General features: G+C 42.4%; 1 protein-coding gene and 1 pseudogene across 1 annotated transcript; both read right to left on the reverse strand.

The window, feature by feature from the left end:
- The window catches only part of LOC116373076 (neurofibromin-like), a 30,265-nt pseudogene extending 16,708 nt beyond the window's left edge, over positions 1-13,557 (reverse strand).
- A 553-nt stretch (positions 13,558-14,110) lies between these two features.
- LOC116373077 (uncharacterized) lies at positions 14,111-15,606 on the reverse strand. Its single transcript, XM_031821780.1, has 3 exons — positions 15,151-15,606; positions 14,874-14,961; positions 14,111-14,610 (listed from the first exon to the last, which is right to left on the reverse strand). The coding sequence occupies exons 1-3, from the start codon at positions 15,595-15,597 to the stop codon at positions 14,468-14,470; spliced, it is 678 nt and encodes a 225-aa protein (XP_031677640.1). The 5' UTR covers positions 15,598-15,606; the 3' UTR covers positions 14,111-14,467.
- Between the last annotated feature and the right edge of the window lie 7,460 nt (positions 15,607-23,066).

The raw sequence follows: 23,066 nt of genomic DNA on the forward strand, positions 1-23,066 counted from the left end.
TTGTAAGCACAGAATCGCCTAGAATGTCATTGTAAGCTGTAGAGTTTAGATTTCCCTTCACTGGAACTAAGGGGCCTAGCCTGAACCATGAAAAACAGCCACAGACCATTGTTCCTCCTCCACCAAACTGTACACTTGACACTACGCATTGGGGCAGGTAGCATTTTCCTGGCATCCACATGCAGATTTGTCCGTCGGAATGCCAGATGGTGAACCGTGATTCATCACTCCAGAGAACACGTTTCCACTGCTCCAGAGTCCAATGGTGATGAGCTTGAAACCCATTTCATGAATCTCCAGACATCAGTTTTTGTGCTGACGTTGCTTCCAGAGGCAGTTTGGAACTCGGTAGTGAGTATTGCAACCAAAAACAGGCAAGTACACTACGCACTTCAGCACTCAGTGGTCCCATTCTGTGAGCTTGTGGCCCATCACTTCACAGCTCACCGGTCAGCAACTGGTGTGGCTGAAATAGCCAAAACCACTAATTTGAAGGGGTGTCCACATACCTTTGGCCATGTAGTATATAATAATACACCAACTTCATAAACACAAAACAGCAGCACTGAATATAGATATATTGGTGCACAAACCTTTTCCAAACTGTTAATGACGGCAAGTTGGGCAGGTTTCTTCAGGGCTTTGAATTTTAATACCGTTTCTGAGAGGATGTAGTAAAAAGTAATAGAGTATTAGCAAAAAACTATTTAAAAAAAGAGTATGACATACAAGGAATTGAGTGAGTGTGTAGCTACCTTGGAGCAGTCTTTTAAGTTTGGAGCAGTCCACGTTGATGTACTGCATGAGCTCTATATCGTGCACATCCACAGTGTCTTCTGAGCAGACTGTCAGCTCCTGCAACCTGAGGGAGAACACAATGGATAAGGACTCTCAGACACTGCCATGGAACAAGTTCGTCCAGTCAAACATGACATACAGAGATATAATTCTACCAGTTTCTCAGGAGAAAGGAGGGAAAGAAGAGGGGGTGGAAGAGAGGGAAAAGAGGACAGCCTTGTAGAGGTTGCCTTTTTGACATCATCCCCTCATCCTTCAAGACAGGAAACTGACATGAGTTTATCAATGACGTGAAACTTTCTGAATGTTGCCAGTCTACAGTAAACATGTCCCCCATGGATGATGTATTGCTCCTTGTGTCAATTAGAGACAATTATTACAAAGTATGTTGTGTGGAAAGAAATGTAATTTGTAAGTACCAAAATTATATAGGTTGTTATGGGAACCTAGTTGCTCATGAGGGGCTGCATATATGAACCACATTTCATGACAATAGTTCAAACGGGACTGGAGATATGCTTGTTCAAAGTTTGGAATTTCAGTTGATTACTATAGCACCCCCTTTGAGACAATCCACATAAATCTCTATGGGAAGATGGGTGAATGATACAAGTTTCTTCAAAAATCAGGCCAGTGCTGTCTGAGACATCATGTGTGATGAAGGTACAACTGTACGAATGTACTAACGGATGGAGACCTATCAAGTCCAGTCTCCAATTTACAATGGCGCGAATATGCGGCATATGGATGCAACAAGCGCCAATTCAAAACATGTGGAAAGACATTTAGTTTGCAAGTTCCTGAAATGATATTGGTTGTTATGGGAAATGTGTTTCTAATGAGGAAATGCATGCATATAAAAAAATGACATGACTGTAGCTCAAACGGGGCAGGAGATATGCTTGTTCATCATTTGGAATTTCAGTTGAATACTATAGCACCCCCTTTAGCCAATCAGTGTAATTTTGTAAATGTTGTATCTCTATGGCAAGACGCGTTATTAATCCAAGTTCAGTAAAAATCGGGCCAGCACTGTCTGAGATATCGCGTGTGACAAACATACTAACGGACAGAGGCAGATCCACAGTCCCCTTCCTGATTTCATTGTGGGGGACAATTAACCTAAGAGGTAACAGGATTCCCTGTTTTATTGTTCATCTGAACATTCTGTAACGTTGCACCATCCTGAACATCCTGGGTGGGGAGGGAGGGATTTCCGTCATGACTGGGTTAACAGTTCATTCTCAGTGACATTGTCCATGGCTGGCTGTTTAACTGAAGTGCTGAGGTATGCAAACAAGGCATATGGCATAAGTAGAAAGGGTGCCCAAACAGTCACCTCATCATTACTTCTGAAGACATAACTTCATTTGAAATATTTGTAATATTACACTTTTGGGAAAATCAGGTCTGGTGGAAGTTTTTAAAGACACAAATGCATTTTTCCACAAAAGATAATGTAGGTCAGTTGCCATTGACCTTGGAAGAACAACAAGGTGGGCAGGCTATTATTCCAGCCCTGTACTAACACATCTGATCAACTGCTCATCAACACAGTGATAGTGACAGTGAATTAATTAGCCAACACAGTCTGCAGTTCCTCAGGATCAGGGTTACCTGGTGGAGATGCGGCTGAAAACAGCGTTGAAGTTGTTGCAGCTGAGGGAGAAGAGGACCCCTGAGGCGGAGGCACGGAGCTCAGCAGCGTGCTGGTGGCCCTCACGGTACGTGTGGATGAAGTGACAGATCTCTGGCAGCAGCTGCTTCACCAGCATGGTCTCGTCCAGACGCAGGCAGTCCTTTGATTGCTGGGAGGATTTGATTTGATTTATTAGGATCCCCGTTAGCCGATGTCAGCTAGTCTTACTGGGGTCCAACACATAACGAAAAATAATTTACAGACAAAAGACTTTACAATTTACATACATTTAAAAACAGTAACATGTAGTGTGTGTGTGCATCTATCAGTTCCACGTACATATCAGTACATACACACAAGAGGAATACAGAGACAAAGAGAGAGAAGACATGAGAGGATAGGGTGTGTGTAAGCTGGCATCTCCAGGTTCTCTGAGAAAACAATGAGTGCTTTTCAGGTTATCAGTGGCAACTTCTCACATATTTTGGATTTATACAGCTGGACATGAAATACACTTATGTGGGTTAAGTGCCTTGCTCAGTGGCACAAACACAGCATGTCCCTACCTGGGATTCACCAGTGCTCCCGTTGGCTAATTCCCAAAACTACACGAGTTAAACTGGCAGCCTCATACCAGGACAGACTGCATACAACTGCATTCCAAACCTGTAGCTCACCCATATGTAGGAAATAGTCTTAACACAAAATAAGGCGACTACTATACTTAAACATTTGTAACATAAATTCCATAGCGTCCATGAGGGGAGCAGCTGGCTTCCGTCTGACGACATGCCCTAATGAAAAACCTATACAGGAAACTCTCAGCGATCCCATTGGAGGCTGTGAAAGCACTAACTCAAGTCGAGGAAACACCTGGAAATGTAATCTTCTGCTGCAGGGTTGCAGAACTGAGGCACCCATTTCAGAAGTGAAGAGAACGCACGAGTGAAGAAAGGGGTTTAAGTGTAGGTCTATGTGTCTGGAAAAAGCAGAGAGAGAGAACAGGGGCATCCATGATCCATTGAACCAATGTAATACTGGCGTTGTGTTGGGATACTTAAAGCGTTTTAGAATATTGGTGCAATATTTTGAGGCCAATGCTCTTGACTGGCAATGTTCAATTAAATTCAGTCAACAGAAAACTGTTTGAGTTGGGGGAGGCCATAGGACTAATATGGGACAGGCTAGGGAAAAACAAAAATGGGGAAATGTTTATACACAACAAACACACAGAAGCAAGTGTAGGGGGTTGGTTAGCAGACCAACTAAATGGTGACGTAATAAGGTATACAGTAGATGCAGACGGTAAAGGTTTTCCTCACCGATGCCAGGCACTTCTCCAGTGTGTCCAGGATAATCAGCTGGGAGAGGTAGAGGTTCTTCTCAGCAGCTTCCCCGAATATCCGCTGGAGAGAGGAGAGGAGAGGGTGGGTACAGGGTGGGTACAGGACAGGTTACAGACACAGTGATTTGGCAAACACCACTTCCAGCCCTTAGCATGCTTCCTAAGCTTGAGTTGACTGAGTTTTGACTCAATACACGCCTTCCAGGAGGTAGAGTTGATAACATGCAACGTGGTGATCCCCATAGCTAAAAGAGACACGTTAAAAAACGCCACTTACCATGTTGTTCACATTTTTTAGTATGTTTGTGAGGCCACTGATGACGTGGGAGAACTTGTACTTAGAGATGTTGATGAGACATTCCTTGTTGTGCTCTGTGCTGACTTTGGTGTGGTTGTTCTGATGTCCCGTTTTAACAGGAAGCTAAGGAGAAAGAGAAAAAAGCATGTGTCATCCTAAAGTCACAGGGGAATCTAGCCACGGGTGAAGGTATTATACAGTGGACAATGTATGCAGCAGGTTTGAACAAGTCTAATAGAATTACACAAAGCCGGCCTCCCCAGTGGCACAGCAGTCTAAGGCACTGCACCGCAGTGCTTGAGGCGTCACTACAGACCCGAGGTTGTCCGGGTCAGGGGAGGGTTTGGCAGGACGGGATGTCCTTGTCCCATCGCTATCCAGCGACTCCTTGTGGCGGGCCGGGCGCATGCACGCCGACGTCGGTCACCAGTTGAACTGTGTTTTCTCCGTCACATTGGTGTGGCTGGCTTCCGGGTTAAGTGAGCAGTGTGTCAAGAAGCAGTGCAGCTTGACAGGGTCGTGTTTCGGAGGATGCATGGCTCTCGACCATCGCCTCTTCCGAGTCTGTACGGGAATTGCAGCGATGGGACAAGACTGTAACTTCCAATTGGATTTCACGAAATTGGTGAGGAAAAGGGGGTATAAAACAAAAAAGTTTGGACACACCTACTCATTCAAGGGTTTTTCTTTATTTTTAATATTTTATACATTGTAGAATAATATTGAAGACATCAAAACTATGAAATAACACACATAGAATCATGTAGTAACCCCAAAAAGTTTTTTACAACTCAAAATATGTTTTATATTTGAGATTCTTCAAAGTAGCCACACTTTGTCTTGATGACAGCGTCGCACACTCTTGGCATTCTCGAAAACAAGCTTCACCTGGAATTATTTTCCAACAGTCTTGAAGGAGTTCCCACATATGCTGAGCACTTGTTGGCTGCTTTTCCTTCACTCTGCAGTCCAACTCATCCCAAACCATCTCAATTGGGTTGAGGTCAGGTGATTGTGGAGGCAAGGTCATCTGATGCAGCACTCAATCACTCTCCTTCTGGTCAAATTGCCCTTACACAGCCTGGAGGTGTGTTGGGTCATTGTCCTTTAAAAAAAATGTTTAACCAGGTAGGCTAGTTGAGAACAAGTTCTCATTTGCAACTGCGACCTGGCCAAGATAAAGCACAGCAGTGTGAACAGACAACACAGAGTTACACATGGAGTAAACAATTAACAAGTCAATAACACAGTAGAAAAAAAGGGGAGTCTATATACACTGTGTGCAAAAGGCATGAGGAGGTAGGCGAATAATTACAATTTTGCAGATTAATAACACTGGAGTGATAAATGATCAGATGGTCATGTACAGGTAGAGATATTGGTGTGCAAAAGAGCAGAAAAGTAAATAAATAAAAACAGTATGGGGATGAGGTAGGTAAAAATGGGTGGGCTATTTACCGATAGACTATGTACAGCTGCAGCGATCGGTTAACTGCTCAGATAGCAGATGTTTGAAGTTGGTGAGGGAGATAAAAGTCTCCAACTTCAGCGATTTTTGCAATTCGTTCCAGTCACAGGCAGCAGAGAACTGGAACGAAAGGCGGCCAAATGAGGTCCTATTGAACAACAAAAGACAGTTCCACTAAGCACAAACCAGATGGGATGGCTTATCGCTGCAGAATGCTGTGATAGCCATGCTGGTTAAGTGTGCTTTGAATTCTAGATAAAATCACTGACAGTGTCACTAGCAAAGCACCCCCACACCACCACACCTCCTCCATGCTTCATTGTGGGAACCACACATGCCAAGATCATCCGTTCACCTACTCTGCGTCTCACAAAGACCCGGCAGTTGTAAACAAAGATCTTGTGTTTCTTGGCCCAAGCAAGTCTCTTCTTATTGGTATCATTTAGTCGTGGTTTCTTTGCAGCAATTCGACCATGAAGACCTGATTCATGCAGTCTCCTCTGAACTAGAGGTCGACCGATTAATCAGAATAGCCGATTAATTAGGGCCGAGTTCAAGTTTTCGCTTAAAGTTAGATATAAGATTCCAGCTTCAGTGATTTTTGCAATTCGTTCCAGTCATTGGCAGCAGAGAACTGGAAGGAAGGCGGCCAAATGAGGTGTTGGCTTTGGGGATGACCAGTGAAATATACCTGCTGGAGCGCATGCTACGGGTGGGTGTTGCTATCGTGAGCAGTGAGCTGAGATAAGGCAGGGCTTTACCTAGCAAAGACTTATAGATGACCTGGAGCCAGTGGGTTTGGCAACGAATACGTAACGAGGACCAACCAATGAGAGCATACAGGTCGCAGTGGTGGGTAGTATATGGGGTTTTGGTGACAAAACGGATGGCACTGTGATAGACTAAATCCAGTTTGCTGAGTAGAGTGTTGGAGGCTATTTTGTAAATGACATCACCGAAGTCAAGGATCGGTAGGATAGTCAGTTTTACAACGGTATGTTAGGCAGCATGAGTGAAGGAAGCTTTGTTGCGAAATAGGAAGCCGATTCTAGATTTAATGTGAGTATGGAAGGAGAGTTTACAGTCTGTCCAGACACCTAGGTATTTATAGTTGTCCACATATTCTAAGTCAGAACTGTCCAGAGTAGTGATGCTAGTCGGGCGGGCGGGTGCAGGCAGCGATCGGTTGATGAGCATACATTTAGTTTTACTAGCATTTAAGACCAGTTGGAGGCCACGGAAGGAGTGTTGTATGTCGTTGAAGCTCGTTTGGAGGTTTGTTAACAGTGTCCAAAGAAAGGCCAGATGTATACAGAATGGTGTCGTCTGCGTAAAGGTGGATCAAAGAATCACCCACAGCAAGAGTGACATCATTGACATAGAAAAAACTTGGCCCGAAAATGTAACCCTGTGGCACCCCCATAGAGACTGCCAGAGTTCCGGACAACGGGCCCTCCGATTTGACACACTGAACTCTGAGAAGTAGTTGGCGAAACAGGCAAGGCGGTCATTTGAGAAGCCAAGGCTATTGAATCTGCCGATAAGAATACGGTGATTGACAGAGTCGAAAGCCTTGGCCAGGTCGATGAAGACGGCTGCACAGTATTGTCTCTTATTGATGGCGGTTATGATACCGTTTAGGACGTTGGGTGCACCTCAGCCACGCTCTCGACCAGCTCAGAAACCGGATTGCATAGCGGAGAAGGTACGGTGGGATTCGAAATGGTCGGTGATCTGTTTGTTCACTTGGCTTTCGAAGACTTTAGAAAGGCATGGCAGGATAGATATAGGTCTATAACAGTTTGGGTCTAGAGTGTCTTCCCCTTTGAAGAGGGGGATGACAGCAGTCACTTTAAAATCTTGAGGAATCTCAGATGATACGAAAGAGGTTGAAGTTTGAGGTTGAGATTGGCGGTGGATACTTTTCGGAATAGTGGGTCCAGATTGTCCAGCCCAGCTGATTTGTAGGGATCCAGATTTTGCAGCTCTTTCAGAACATCAGCTGTCTGGATTTAGGTGAAGGAGAAGCGGGGGGTTTGGGCCAGTTCCTGCGGGGGGTGCAGAGCTGTTGGCTAGGGTAGCCAGGTGAAAGTATGGCCAGCCGTAGAGAAATGCTTATTGAAATTCTCGATTATCGTGGATTATCGTGGATTTATCAGTGGTGACAGTGTTTCCTAGCCTCAGTGCAGTGGGCAGCTGGGAGGAGGTGCTCTTATTCTCGATGGACTTTACAGTGTCCCAAAACTTTTTGGAACTAGCCTAACTAACTAACTGTGTGAGTATTTTGGTTCTTGATTTCCCTGAAAAGTTGCATATCGCGCGGACTATCCGATGCTAACGCCACAGGATGTTTTTGTGCTGGTCAAGGGCAGTCAAGTCTGGAGTGAACTAAGGGCTATATCTGTCATTAGTTCTAAATTTGAAAGGGGCATGCTTATTTAAGATGACTACCTCTACTGACGGGACAAGTCGTGATGGATCGGCGGGGCTCCGTGTCGACAAAGGGTCCAGGCCAATTGGCAAGAGAGGTATTGTAGTTGGTGTACTTCGTTTACTAGCCGGGAGATGGGCCTAGCTCGAGGCTAACTGGTGCATGCTTCTGGACAATAGTTACTCGGTAGCAGCTAGCTAGCTGCAATGATCCAGTGTAATGGTCCAGAGCTTGCGGCAGGATTCCAGTGATATCGTGGAGGGAAAAAAAGCAGTCCAATATGCTCAGGGCTGATATCGCGCTGTGCAAACTGGCAGGTATTATACGGGCTAAAGTGGCTGGTGTCTGAGCTATGGGTAAAGACCGCTAGCAGTGGCTAACAATGACTAAATAGCTAGTAATTATGATTTTTCAACGCCGATACCGATTAAATCAGACGATTTTTATTTATTTATTTGTAATAATGACAATTACAACAATACTGAATGAACACTTATATTAACTTAATATAATACATCAATAAAAATCCATTTAGCCTCAAATAAATAATGAAACATGTTCAATTTGGTTTAAATAATGCAAAAACAAAGTGTTGGAGAAGTAAAAGTGCAATATGTGCCATGTAAAAAAAGCTAACGTTTAAGTTCCTTGCTCAGAACATGAGAACATATGAAAGCTGGTGGTTCCTTTTAACATGAGTCTTCAATATTCCAAGGTAAGAGGTTTTAGGTTGAAGTTAATATAGTATTTATTGGACTATTTCTCTCTATACCATTTGTATTTCATATACCTTTGACTATTTGATGTTTTTATAGGCACTATAGCATTGCCAGTGTAACAGTATAGCTTCCGTTCCTCTCCTCGCCCCTACCTGGGCTCGAACCAGGAACACATCGACAACAGCCACACTCGAAGCAGCGTTACCCATCGCTCCACAAAAGCCGTGGGGAATACTCCAAGTCTCAGAGCGAGTGACGTTTGAAACACTATTAGCGCGCACCCCGCTAACTAGCTAGCCATTTCACATCGGTTACACCAGCCATTAGGCTGATAGGCTTGAAGTCATAAACAGCGCTGTGCTTGCGAAGAGCTGCTGGCAAAACGCACAAAAGTGCTGTTTGAATGAATGCTTATGAGCCTGCTGCTACCTACCATTGCTCAGTCAGACTGCTCTATCAAATCATAGACTTAATTATAACATAATAACACACAGAAATACGAGCCTTAGGTCATTAATATGGTCGATTCCGGAAACTATCATCTCGAAAACAAGACGTTTATTCTTTCAGTGAAATACGGAACGGTTCCGTATTTTATCTAATGGGTGGCATCCATACGTCTAAATATTCTTGTTACATTGCACAACCTTCAATGTTATGTCATAATTACGTACAATTCTGGCAAATTAGTTCGCAATGAGCCAGGCTGCCCAAACTGTTGCATATACCCTGACTCTGCGTGCAATGAACACAAGAGAAGTGACACAATTTCACCTGGTTAATATTGCCTGCTAACCTGGATTTCTTTTAGCTAAATATGCAGGTTTAAAAATATATACTTCTGTGTATTTATTTTAAGAAAGGCATCGTGTTTATGGTTAGGCACAGTCGTCAACGATTGTGCTTTTTTCGCAAATGCGCTTTTGTTAAATCATCCCCCAGCGTTGCATCGATTATATGCAACGCAGGACACGCTGCAAGATAAACTACTAATATCATCAACCATGTGTAGTTAACTAGTGATTATGATTGATTGTTTTTTATAAGATAAGTTTAATGCTAGCTAGCGACTTACCTTGGCTTCTACTGCATTCGCGTAACAGGCAGTTGTGGAGTGGAGTGCAACGAGAGGCAGGTGGTTAGAGCGTAGGACTAGTTAACCGTAAGGTTGCAAGATTGGATCCCCGTGCTGACAAGGTGAAAAATCTGTCGTTCTGCCCCTGAACAAGGCAATTAACCAACCGTTCCTACGCCGTCATTGAAAATAAGAATGTGTTCTTAACTGACTTGCCTAGTTAAGTAAAAGGTATACAAATTGTAATTAAAAATCAAATCGGCGCCCAAAAATACCGATTTCTGATTGTTATGAAAACTTGAAATCGGCCATTCCGATTAAATCGGTCGACCTCTAGTTATAAGGTCTAAAAAAAATAGCAGATCCGTACCACATTGAGTGAGGCGGGTTGCAGGAAGGTATATTTAATTTGAAAATGGAAAAAAAGAGATTAAATTATTTCAATGTATACAAAAAATAAATTAATATTTACACGGGACAAAAACAAACACATCTGGGATCTTGTATGCAGAGCACATCAAGCTTGGAATGTTAATGAGCCATAAGCAGCAGCACAGTTGAGAAGTGAGATTTTCTGAATGGAGCACTCCTCATTGATGTGGCTCTGGCTCTCCTTCAGGCCCCGGCATAGTCATGGGGCAACAGAGCCAGGATGTTGTTAGCCTCGATTTCCACTTCCAGACTTCCCCAACAGCCCAGTGATAAACAGGGCTTGGGAGCATGGTAAGTGGAGACTACACTGTTGTAGGCCTAATCATGGTTGAGGAAACAGTTAGAATGGATGCATGTCTGAACCTAAGGAAGAGCCTCATGGCCTAGGACTGCTTACTAGCTGGATCCTGTCTACCACTGGGGCCCCTCAGGGAGAAACTTTGGCCTGGGAATGAAAGTCCCAAGATAGGGGGTAGGAGAATAGTCAGGCGTCTGAACTTCAGCCCACAGTCCAATCCCTGCTTCATATCTTTCTGGGCTGATGCTGTGATGACCAATACTACTAGGTTGAGATTATTATTTCTCATTAATCTTGTACATCACATTGGCATCCACCAACCTCACTCTTCCTCTCTGTGGTAGCTTTTTGACATACATTGTTTTGGTTGTAATGCAGGATTCTGAAGTTGCATACAACTGTGATTTAGACTTATTGTTCAGAACACTTTCATTGTTTCTGGACACTGGGTAGGTTTTTGGGCAAAATAAGCAAGGTTAACACAGAAAATATGATTCTGACTATGAAATCCACCCTGATAAAGCCAACACATGCAATCCTATGACTTAGAGGCTTCTAAATGGTCTTAACAACACGAGGCGGATTTAATCCCTTATTACACTTTCATCAAACTGTAATAATCCGAGCAGAGCTGCTAAGCCTGAGTACAATCACCATCTGAGTACAATCACCACTCTGTGCTACAGAATCCCTCCATAGCCTCTGAAACCCGAGGCCCAGATCCTACCCAAACTGCACAAAAAGTGCTGATATTCCATTTCAAAAGTCTGTACTGGAGTTGAGGGCAGTTGCACAGTGTGCCATGGCACTTAAGCATGTTTAGGTTAAATACAAACCACTGCATAGCGCAAACCCTTTTCAAGTTTATTTGTAGAACAGCTTTCACACAAAGGAGTTTAAAGAAGGTGATGAGTTTCTGGCAGCACTGCTTGCACTGCAGCAAGAACCATTTGTTTCAGTCCCTTTGGAGGTGGTCTTTGACAACCAAAACAGACAAAGCTTAGTTTGGATAAAATTGAGACCCAGAGCTGATTTACAGACATACCAGCTCTCAAGCAACAACAAACTCTCCATCAAGTCAGCTGGAGCATTTTAAAACATTGATCTTACAATTTGATAATGTTGACTGATAATGACTTCTGATGAGATATAGTTAGGGGCAACAGACAGTGTAAAAACTATTGATGGACTGGCTAGACTACCTGACCCAATGTTTCACACATTCAACCTCAAGTTCATTAGTGGAATTTTTGGCACGCTTAAAGGGATACTGTAGCAGTACTGTACAGTACTACACATCGCTATCATCCAGAAGGCGAGGTGAGTACAGGTGATTTAAAGCTGGGACAGAGAGATTGAAAAACAGCTTCTATCTCAAGGCCATCAGACTGTTAAATAGCCATCACTAACTCAGAGAGGCTGCTGCCTACACTGAGACGCAATTACTGGACACTTTAATAAATGGATCACTAGTCACTTAAAATAATGTTACTTTAATGATGTTTACATATCTTGCATTGCTCACGTCACATGTACATACTTTATTTTATACCATTTACTGCACCTTGCCTATGCCGCACGGCCATCGCTCATCCATATACTTATATGTACATATTCTCATTCACCCCTTTAGATGTGTGTGTATTAGGTAGTTGTTGGGGAATTGTTAGATTACTTGTTAGATATTACTGCACTGTCAGAACCAGAAGCATTTCGCTACACTCGCATTAACATCTGCTAACCATGTGTATGTGACCAATAAAATTTGATTCGGTGTACCTGTAGCCTTCAGTCATTGTACAAATGCTAGTCAGCATTGGCTATCATCATTACCTCTTAACTTCATTCACACTGCATGCAGAGATCTAAAAAAAATTATCCACGAATTCATCCAACTCTGGGTAATAAGAAAAACTTAACTGCCAGAACCTTGTAGTTGGGCGAGCCTTGTAGACTGCTGCTGTACCACAAACACCTAAACACGCTCAAATATTGGATTGAGACAAACTCACACTACGTATATCATAATTTAAGGATGTGGTAATTATGTAAGTAGATATTTAACAAAAAACGGATGTCTGTCAATTTGTACGGATCCATGTTGTTTTTGATCTTATTATTGAGCGTTTAACGTTACCTCAGAGCAGAAACATGGTCAGGTTGAAAATCCAGATTCCTCAGACAGCAACATGAATGTTGGCTGACAGCATGCAACCAGTATGTTCTTCATTTTTTCCCCACATGTGACAGCCCTTGCATTTTAATCAGTGCATGTTGGAGTCACACCTCTCATTTGTTTACAGTTAGCAAGGTAGCTAAGTTATAAGACTTCCTAGCTGGTACAATAGGGACATCTTTTCCCCAATTGTCTAGGAAGAATTAGCCAATATTAGACGTAGTGTGCAAATACTCCGAGTTAGCTACACCAACACCCAAAATATATGCAACATTAAAATGCATGTTTAGTTGTCTAGCTAGCTACATGGGTAGCTTACTAGCTAGGTAAATAAAAGTAACTTGCACTTTTGGTACACATCATCCAAACACAGATATAAAAATATTTGTCCTAACGTAGTTACTATCAATAGCTACCTAGCTAGAAAGCAGTCTAGCATGCACTTCACAGTGACATAAATACAATTAGCGATCTACCTGTACAAGCCCTCAACAAAAGATTCACTGCTTGCAGTTGCAACTAGCTAACTACTCCCACTTCGAACTCATATAACTAACACTATAATATTACCTGCTCGTCGAATCTGTTTATCACGGCCTGAACCCATTCCACTGGTTTATGTGCCGCCATGGCCGTGCGGATGGAAACCGCGAATGACTGCTTGCAATTCCAAGACGAATGTGGACGTTCGTGGCGATGTTAGGCCTGAAATAAGTCCCAAAACCGGCGTCTGAAGATGACAGTACGGCTTGGTTATTGTTCCCTTTGAGCAAGCTTCACCATGCCGCCATGACACACCACCGGAAGTCTTCCCAGTGAAACCGATGGGGATAGGAGATTGCAGAGCAAAGATACCCGTGCGTCGCTTGTTGATGTCGAAGGTAAAAGCTAAGAGGATACACACAAACATTGACCATATAATGTAATGTTGTTACATTTAACTAACTAGCTTGACTTGCCACCGTGTGAAACATGTATGCTACCATATGTTACTAAAAAGAGCTAACAATATTATAAAATGTAATCCAGGAGTTTATGTTTGAATTCTGGTTCTCTCACAACACAAGTCACTCAGAAAAGCATCTGTAGGCAGAAGCACGCTACATGTACATTTGGCATTTGAAAAAAAATACAGCTGTGCTATGCTACCGAATGCAAAATGTATCTGTATCATAAAAGTGTAGCGCAATATTCCCTTTTTTTGCCACACACACATACTCTCTCTCACTAGGGACAAATGTTTTGGCTACTTGTCCAGAGAGGTTTGAGCTTTAGAAGTGGATCTGCAGCAAATGTAGACCTTTACTGCCATCTACAGGTCAAAGGTCAGACTAGCATTCAGTAAAATGTAAACATGGGCGATCCACAGAAAATGGAAATGTGTGTCTTTCTGTTTGAGAAGTAAAACCAATTAATTCCCTTATAACTGAGTGTCCTGCATCATGTATTATTTTATTGGTTGTAAATTAAATACGGTTTATTTTACAGTACATGTATTTTACACTGAATCATTGATATCTGGTTGAATGTTGGTTGTGGGACATATCTGAAGTACTATGTGTGTGTGTTCAATGAATCAGACTGTGTTGGTGGGTGGGGGGTGCATGTTCTATACATTATTCAGGACAACATTACTTTGTTTAGCCTACACTGTGACTATGACTGCATAATAAACTAAACTAAATATACTATGTATTTTCTAATCAAATGTGTTAACAGGGCAACACAAAAGAAGACAAAGGCCATCAATTCAATGCAAATATTACTGTATTAAAGGAAATTGTTGTATTAAGCTTGCTTTGAAAACCGTTTGAATGGCTTGGATAGGCCTATGGAGATGGTGGAAAACATCCTGATTAGAAGGGGACGTTTGCGAGGCTTCTCCTGTTGAGAGGTGGAGGGAAGACCCTCTGGGAGTCCAGGATGTGCCACTATGTTGGGCGACAGAAGAGAGAGAGTTGACATGCACTTTCATTTAGAAATGATGTTATATTGTATTCTTAGTTTCAACTCATTATTACTTTCACAAATAAATGAGAACCAGAATCTTGAGATTTGGAAACTATAAATAATTTTACATAAGAGATTACTACCGATAATATATAATGTACTGTATATAGGGTTTAATATTTTTGCAATAGCAGCTTTGTACACCAATATCTCAAACAGTAAATGTCCTGCTGTATGGACTTACATATGATATCTTCAGCAGTAGTCTGGTCTTTGGATTCAGAATGGCGGGAATTCTTCTTGGAATCCTTCTTGTTTCCCATCATGAATGGCTAAAACAAAAACATGTCAAAACAACTGTCACAGCAGAACAATCTCACGGTAATAACGATCACATCTTACACACCAGCACAACAAGATTTATAAATGGTTTTGGAATTAATGGATGGTTTTACATTTTCTCTAAATAACATTGTTTACTCACATTGACACAATTGTTAACTTAAATAAGTGTGATGTACCTTTAAGTCGAATTTCAGTCTGGCAAGCCTTTGTAGGAAAGACAGCTTCCCTCTGGTAGCCTTCACATCTTCAGCCATGAGAAGAGCTTCTGGCCTGGTGGCTTCGAAAGATGTTCTTGAGGCTGCTCTTGATGCCTCGTTACAACTGTGGAGAAGCTCCTTGCTCAATGACTTCACAAGAATCCTATTGAATGTGGAGTCCTGAGTCGACACGGCCAGTTGGAGTATTTTCTCTGAGCCAAACTCCTTCAACAGATGTTTGTAGACGGTGCTGTATACTTTGTGACTCTTCAGGTTCTTGGGATAAGCTTGGGTCTCAGAGCAGCCTGACCATGCACAGAAGGCAGCTATAACTTTTGGAATCAGGTCTTGTGACGTGCGTGTGACGTCAGTTGGGTACAGATCAGTTTGGGTTTGGATTTTTGACAGAAGTCTCACCACTAACATGCTGATGAGGCCAGGTGAAGTCATCATCACCGACTAAGTTGTCAGTGGATGGGGTTGAAAGCGAGGCAACATCCGGGCTGGTTGAATTCTGATCACAAACAATGCTCTGAGGTACACCGAAACAACTGATGGTATCCCTTTCCTCAGCATCTATGTTGGCCTCAAAGCCTCGTGCAGCATTGGAGGTCCCACTTGTTGTCATGCTGATGGCGGAGAAAGATGGCAGAGGGTAGGACTTACCACTCAGTAGACTGCCTATATCAGTTACAGTTCCGGTTGGAGATGACCCTCTGCTTTGTGCATCAGAAACCACAGAGTCCATGACCTGGCTTACCATTACTTTGGTAAACAGGCTGACTGTGTCACTAAATGCTGATGTAGAAAAAGAACATGAAATCCTATCTTCAGATACGCTAGCCGGCACACTAACTCCCTGAGCCAAACTCATTGAAGCTGTAGAGGTCACAAGGCTAGGAAGCAAGAGGCGCTTCACAGACTCCTCTGCAAAAAGCTGAACCAGCTTGTAAGCTGTGGGCTTCCCCACCGTCTTGTCATTCCTCTTCAGCTCAGTAAGGACTGTATCGGATGCACTCTTTCCAGCCGCCACTGTCAGAACCAGAGGGGTCAAGTTGCTCTCAGAAATGATGCGGTTGACTTGGTGAGTAAGATCACGTGAGAGAGCACCAATCCTACCCTGAGATATGAGCTCCTCCAGTCTTGCTATTGCAGCTGTTAGATCAGGGTGGAATGCAACCTCCCCTTCTTCCTCTGGATGTACCTCCTTTATGATGGTATCCACTATTGCAGACATGCTTTCCCTGGCATCACACACCAATGTTTTTGGCTTAGTAGATTTGCCCATGTCGATGACTGAGCATCTCACAATGGGCTGAGTAATACACTCTGGTAAATCAGAAGAGATGGGAGTGCCAGGGAGTGAAAATTCCCACTCTGACTTCTTTGATCTGGCAGATGAGGATGACAACGAGGAGGAAGAACGCTGTGGCGCTTGATAGATCAGTTCCTCACCACATTCACTGCTTACCCTTTCAACATCCTTCAGCATCATTCCAACCACATTCTCTATTTGTGAAAGCGCAGTCACCGTTTGGTCAGATTTTGACAGCTCTTTCTGAATTGAAACCAGAATATGGCTGAGGGTCTTTTTGGCTTGAGCCGTTGTTGCTTTGACTTGATTTTGCCATGTAAAATAATTCCTCATCTTTGTCTTCACATTGTGGTAAATAGTCTTTGCAGTTGTCCAGATCTTCTTCTCAGATACTTCCAAACCAGACTGTGAGCCTTTGGGTGTGGCCTCAGTGTACTCTGAGGTTTTCTCATCACTCTGTTGAAGCATAGAGTCTGCCTGCCATAGAGTAGTAGAAGACTCTGTGGGTGGGAAAAGGCTCTTCATGTCATTTGTAATTGATCCAACGATTTCAAAAGCAGTTATATCTGTATGCCTTAAGGAAATTGTTGATTTTGCTGGCAACATCTGAGAATCTGGCTGGCTGGAACTGACTTTGCTGGGAAAGCTACTGACTGATTTGATCAGTATTTTTCGCACTTCGTTGGTAGCGTTCATCTGGAACTCCTCACTGGAGAGTTTCTCAATGACTGAGGCTGGAGTATCTCTCAATCCTTCCAACAATGAAGAACCAGACACAGGCATGTCTTCTAGATAAGACATGACACTGTCCAAAAAGCCACAGACTTCAAGGGAGTTGGAAGAGGAACCCTCTGCAACAGATGATGTGCATTCCAAATCTGCCACCTCTGACCTATACATGGTCACAATCTGGGACAAGACCTCTTTGGTGCAGGGCACCATGTTGGAATCACAGAGAGACAGTAATGGTTGAGAGTTCTCACTTTGGCATTTACGGAGAGAACCAAGTCCTGTTGAGTTGACCACTTGCAGTATTGCCTCACTCTTACTGGTTTCAGGTTGCTCTGGTGTTTTCTCTCCTACAGAGTCAGTTGAATCACATCCATCAGATAAAGAAGATGAACTACGTTCTGATATAGGGGATTCACTCCTACATGGGGAAGGCAAGCTCAGGATTGAAACAGGCAGATCACTGGAGTCAGTATGCTCCAGAAGCACAGCACTGGAGTCAGCTTTTTCCATAAGTTCTTCCCCTTGGACTGGAGCTCCACCCATTCTGAGGAACAATGTCTCCAGCTTTGCCTGAAGTCTCTCGCAGAGTCTACGAGCTGCACGGAAGGGTTTCCGCTTTGTCGTACAGTGTCCCACTTGGGTATCTCTCTGGGTGCTTGTTGGCTGATCTAATTCAATATACTGCACAATGTCCTTGACATCTTCAACAAAGTTATCAATTATTTTTGATGTCTCAGATTCTACTTTGATCTGTATGAGCTCAGTGTCCGCAGAATCAAGGATCCTGTCAGATGGGCTAGATGCATTCATCAAGCTTGGAGTGGTACTAAACGAATGAGAAGGTTGAACCATACCAGAGATATCGCTCATTAACCTTCTCACAAGAATTTCACTCAAAGCCTTTGAGGCTTTGGTCTTGAACTTCACACTAAACAGAGTGCCAAGATTTTGCATCATTGCTTTGCAAGATGTACATATTATGTTCAGCTCCTCTGGAACAGGAGAGTCTTCAACATCCAGGTGCTCCACTACAAGGTCACTGCCAGATGCCAACATTTTAACTTTCACAGCCACTTCTCGAAAAACCTTAGCCAATTCCGGATCTTCTTTTTCCAATTCACCCACCATCTCTGCGATAACAGTCATCACTTCTTCTGTTGCAGGTGGAATGCATGACTCTAATACAGAGGTAGAGCTCTGGTCCTCTGGGGTGGTGTGATCATCAAAACATTTCTGGACCATGTTGACCATTTGTTCAGCGGCCTGGGTACCAGAAGAAATAGGGGAGGACGGCCCTGAAATGGCTCTGCTGATGGTCGCAGAGAGGGCAGAGTTAAGCTGTTCGACCACCACCTTGATAAGACCAACAGTCAGCTCAGGTGGGCAAGAGGACAGGATATTATGATCAGACAGTTGCTCCTGGACACTTTTGATGATTCTGTCCTCTGTCATTCCCAGGTGGACTTTCACTGAGGTCTGGGAACTTTAAAACGAACAAGCAAAGCATGATAATTCCTGTCTTAACTTGGCAAATCGGTCAAGCGTTGTAATTTTAGTATTCTAAATATCTACATGTCCTTTTGATCGCTTTACATGCTCATTAATTTGAATATGCTAAAAGGCTGATACATTACATTTTGTACTACATCAGATAGAGTAAATTGCATTGGCTAACACTGGATAGATGATCTTGGTGAAATCCATACATGAAAACCTTGAGGGGAACATACCTCTTAGAAGAGGGTGTTAGGGACCTGAGATGTTGAGCCCCTGTGCCGCCCTTATACATTTTCTTCGCCAGATATCTAACTTCCTGGATGAGCTCCAGTCTTTCCTGATCAAAGGCAGCAAAGGATCTTGCACTACCACCCCTCTTGGGTGAGTCAGTGTCGTCGTCAGCAAAGTCCTTTACCCCAAGTACGCGGGCCAGGGCTGGCAGCAGGATCTGCAGGGTGGTCTGTGCGATGAAGGTTACAATTGTCTTGCACAATTTGGCAAGCTGTTCCTTCGTCATCTGTTTTGAACAAACAGAACAAAAACAGTCTTTTCAATGGAACTGTGATGTAAAGTATTCTAGATCGAACAGAATGCATTTGATCAACATTGTTATTCTTGTTTGTGACTGAATTCAAAGTTTGATGAAGTCTGACAGAGAAATGAACATGAATAACAGAATATGACTTGATGGCTAATCTCTGAATTCAACAGATCATTGACACATCAAAGGTCAAAGGCAGGTAGGGAAACTTACAGGGTTTTTTAGTCCTTTGTAGATCACTTGCCACTGCCTAGAACATTTTAAATAAGTGTTTTAGTTAGTGTTTAGTTCCCACTGCACAATATTTCATAAATGTTGAACATTACAGAAACACTTTTAACATACTCATCAGTAAGATTGCGCAGGAATGAGATGAGGATTGGGTAGGAGTATTCCATCTCATCCTTGTTGCCTGGGCCGAATGCAGCCTTAACAGCTTTCTTCTCCAGGAGCTCAATTACAGATCCTCTATCCAGGTGTTTATTCCTGGAGACTAAAGATGTGATTGCCGTAGAGGAAGTAGAAACAAAATTAAAGAGAAATCAGACGTTTTATCTCTTAATACTCTGATTTCATTGTTTTAGGGTTTTAGAATAGGCCTATTTGAATAAAGCTATCTATGTGACCTTTCTTACTGATTACAGTAGACTACAGTTTCATTGAACATGGATAGCACAACCTGCACATCACAGACAGAATAGAGAAACAATGTAGTACTACAGAGGTAAATGTCTGACCTGCATCGTTGTCAGTGCCCAGCTTCCTTGACTTCTTGCCACTCCTCTTCCTTTTTGCCTAGGATAGAACAGAACAGATTCCAGATCTCAAATGATGGCAGACATGTAACACCAGGGCCCGTATACATAAAGTACATCAGATAAGGTGTGGGCTCAACCTTGCCCAAATAATTGTATTCATTATGATCTCAAATGCAAAACTGATCCTAGATAAGCACTCCTACTCTGAGACAATTTATGAATAGGCTATGGGCCAGGTCAAAGCAGCTCTTAAAACACATTTTGAAAACAGCTACAGTATGTTGTTATCATATATATATATATATATATATATATATATATATATATATATGGTATGGCTGCTATCAGGTACAGAGTGTAACCCAGTAGGCCTATTATGTGCTCTGTCACTCCTGCTATCTTACCTTCCTTCCCTTCTTGGCCTCCTCTTTGGGCGCGGCCACCGGTTCTTCCTCAACAACTTCCTTTCCTTCCCTCTGAGGATCACCATCCTCCCTCTGTGCTACCTGAAGGACAGACATTCCAATAAGTAATAATATGTCAATGTCAGAGTAGATCTGTGCAGAGGACATCATAAATAGAGCTACAGCCATATCAGAGCTAAGCTGGTGACTTTATAAAGAATGGTACATTTGCTTTACAATATGTTATAGCTTTTTACAAGAAATATCCGCTTAGATTGCTTTACCCTATTTTACTTTCCCCCAATATTGTATGAAGTCATTTAGCTTACCTTTTCTTCATACATTCAAGCTATTTTATATCTCAAAAAGCATGTCCTTGTCTGTGTTGGTTACATTCAAGTTGAGTTCAGGTCAAGAGTGAGGACAATATTGCAGGCAGGGACTGTAATTTAGGGCTATATGCTACGTCATGGAACGTTAGACCTTTATGACATCACAAATAGTATTTTTAGGAAGAGCGCGGGAAAGGTTACTTGCCCACTCAGTAGGACTAGCTAATATTGAGAGACATTTCCCCGTCAAACGTTTTCGATTGCCTACCCCTACGCCTTCCATCGAACATGGTCCTGCCTTTGCAATATTGTCTCTCTTGTGGGTTTACTTAAGTATGACATGTAGACTTACTGTGTCGGATCAAGTTTATTGATCTGTCCTAGTCAGCCTTAGGTTGAACCCAAAATCTTCTGGGAAATATTTGTTAATTATATTCATTTCAATATCGTTTTATTCTTTGATTTAGTCCCAATCCAATCCTATTGTTGGCTGCCAATCCCCACCAAATATGTCATTGTAGGACATACTGTAGCGGGAGAAAGTGAGAGCTGCAGCGCGGACGCGTTCGGTGGCTCCTTCAGTACAGAGGCAAGCGCGTATGCCAGTGCCACTAAAGCCCGGGCTTGTGAGGCAGTAGTCTACAACGCTGACAGGCAACACCTTGTCATTTTATTAACTCACTAGAATTACCGTGTCTTCTTCATTCATTTCGATTGCACTTCCTTTCGTGGTGAAATTAGTTTTGATTACTATTAACTTTAATCCACAGAGTTTAAGTGTTTATGTTGCCCACGTCATCATGTGATGCTGTGAGCAAACAATTTATGCCCAGCCTTCCTAGATAGGCCTGGGCTGCATAATACTATGAATCTGGGAAAACATAACACTTAAAAAAAAAGTTTTACAGTGCAAAAATAGCGTAGGCCTACTTGTGTACTATTCAAATCCACACTAAAGCCACACCTCTTCACACAGACGTACCCAGATTCTGTTGTTTTAGCTTTAACCTCTGTTAAATTCACTTCCCTGGTTAATCTGTCATCATGTTTGTGTTCTCCATGGTTAGTCTGTCTCTATGTTTAGTGCACTTTAATATAGCCTGTTTACTTATTTGAATGTTTGATTCTATTGCTTTTTATCCTGCAGATTTTGTTGTGGATTTAAATTGACTTTGGGTGTCTTGAAAATCACTTAAAATAGCACTGTTGTTCTAATCGTCAGATCGCAGGTATTCTGATCTTCACTGTCCATGGTGCTGAATCTGGCTGGGTAGATTAGTTTGAATGCTGAAAACTTGTTTGCCTACATTTAAAGGCCCTGTGAAGTCAAAATAATTGTATTTCATATTGTACAACAGCTGATGAAACTAACACTGTAAATGTGTTTTACAAAAATGTGATCGGGGTTGCTTCCTGATAGTTCTGGTTGAAAATACGGAGCATGTTCCTCTGCCCAGGCCTTGCTGACACTTGCCAGATCTTACACTGCCTGGATAGGTATTTTGTATGTCAGCTAACCATATCATATGTTATAGCAATCTGTCAGTCGATGACACAATGGATGACTTGGCACACAACCATTGGTTGATGCATGCAACACCTGAGCAGGGACACATTCTTTTCACAGCACTTCAATGCAAAGTCATTTTCGTAGAAGGTTTGGAGAGCATTTTCACTAACCCTAACCCTTTTCCTAACCTTAACCTCAGTTTCCTAACCTGCTATGAAAAATTCACTTCGATATTGAAGTGCCATATGAAAAGAGAGTTTCTCACATCTATACAGCACCTTCTAATCAGCAGGTTTGCATGGGCGAGAGTTTTGGCTTTCCATGGCGACATCACCATGTGTAAATTGGTTTATAGACCAACGACAAAGAGAGTGCCAATAACAGCTAGTTTTAATTTCCCCTCCACACTGACCACTCCCAGACAGTCCTAGCAAAATTATTGCTTGAGAAAGTTTTCTTTGCAAAAAATTAATTTTTGACCATTTTCATCGTAATCTATTACAGTAAGGTACTTAATTGTTACCCAGAAATGATTTGATATTGATATAAAAACGTCTGCTTTGGGCCTTAAAAAGATATGTGCACTACATACTCAGAAATCACATATATTTACATTTTACAATGTATTTTATCAAGAAAGTAAGTTATACATGTCTTTTTTAATCTTACTCTTAGTTGCAAATAATTAATTTGGCTGTGGTTCATTTGATTTTCAGCACAACCCTGTTTGATAACGTATAGTATTATAGTAACTTCTTGTGGTAAAATGTCAAACTCACAACTAAACTCATTAAAATGGAGGTTTT

This window comes from Oncorhynchus kisutch, unplaced genomic scaffold (assembly GCF_002021735.2).
Source record: "Oncorhynchus kisutch isolate 150728-3 unplaced genomic scaffold, Okis_V2 scaffold4015, whole genome shotgun sequence".
In the NCBI taxonomy this organism is placed as follows: Eukaryota; Metazoa; Chordata; class Actinopteri; order Salmoniformes; family Salmonidae; genus Oncorhynchus; species Oncorhynchus kisutch.

What these genes read in the sequence shown, in the direction of transcription:
- LOC116373077 (XM_031821780.1), bottom strand. Translation starts at nt 15,597, where the DNA reads ATGTTAGTGGTGAGACTTCTGTCAAAAATCCAAACCCAAACTGATCTG. An exon ending in GACTGAAATTCGACTTAAAG is followed by an intron (nt 14,962 to 15,150) that starts GTACATCACACT and finishes TTTTTGTTTTAG; the next exon opens with CCATTCATGATGGGAAACAA. An exon ending in TACTGCTGAAGATATCATAT is followed by an intron (nt 14,611 to 14,873) that starts GTAAGTCCATAC and finishes CGCCCAACATAG; the next exon opens with TGGCACATCCTGGACTCCCA.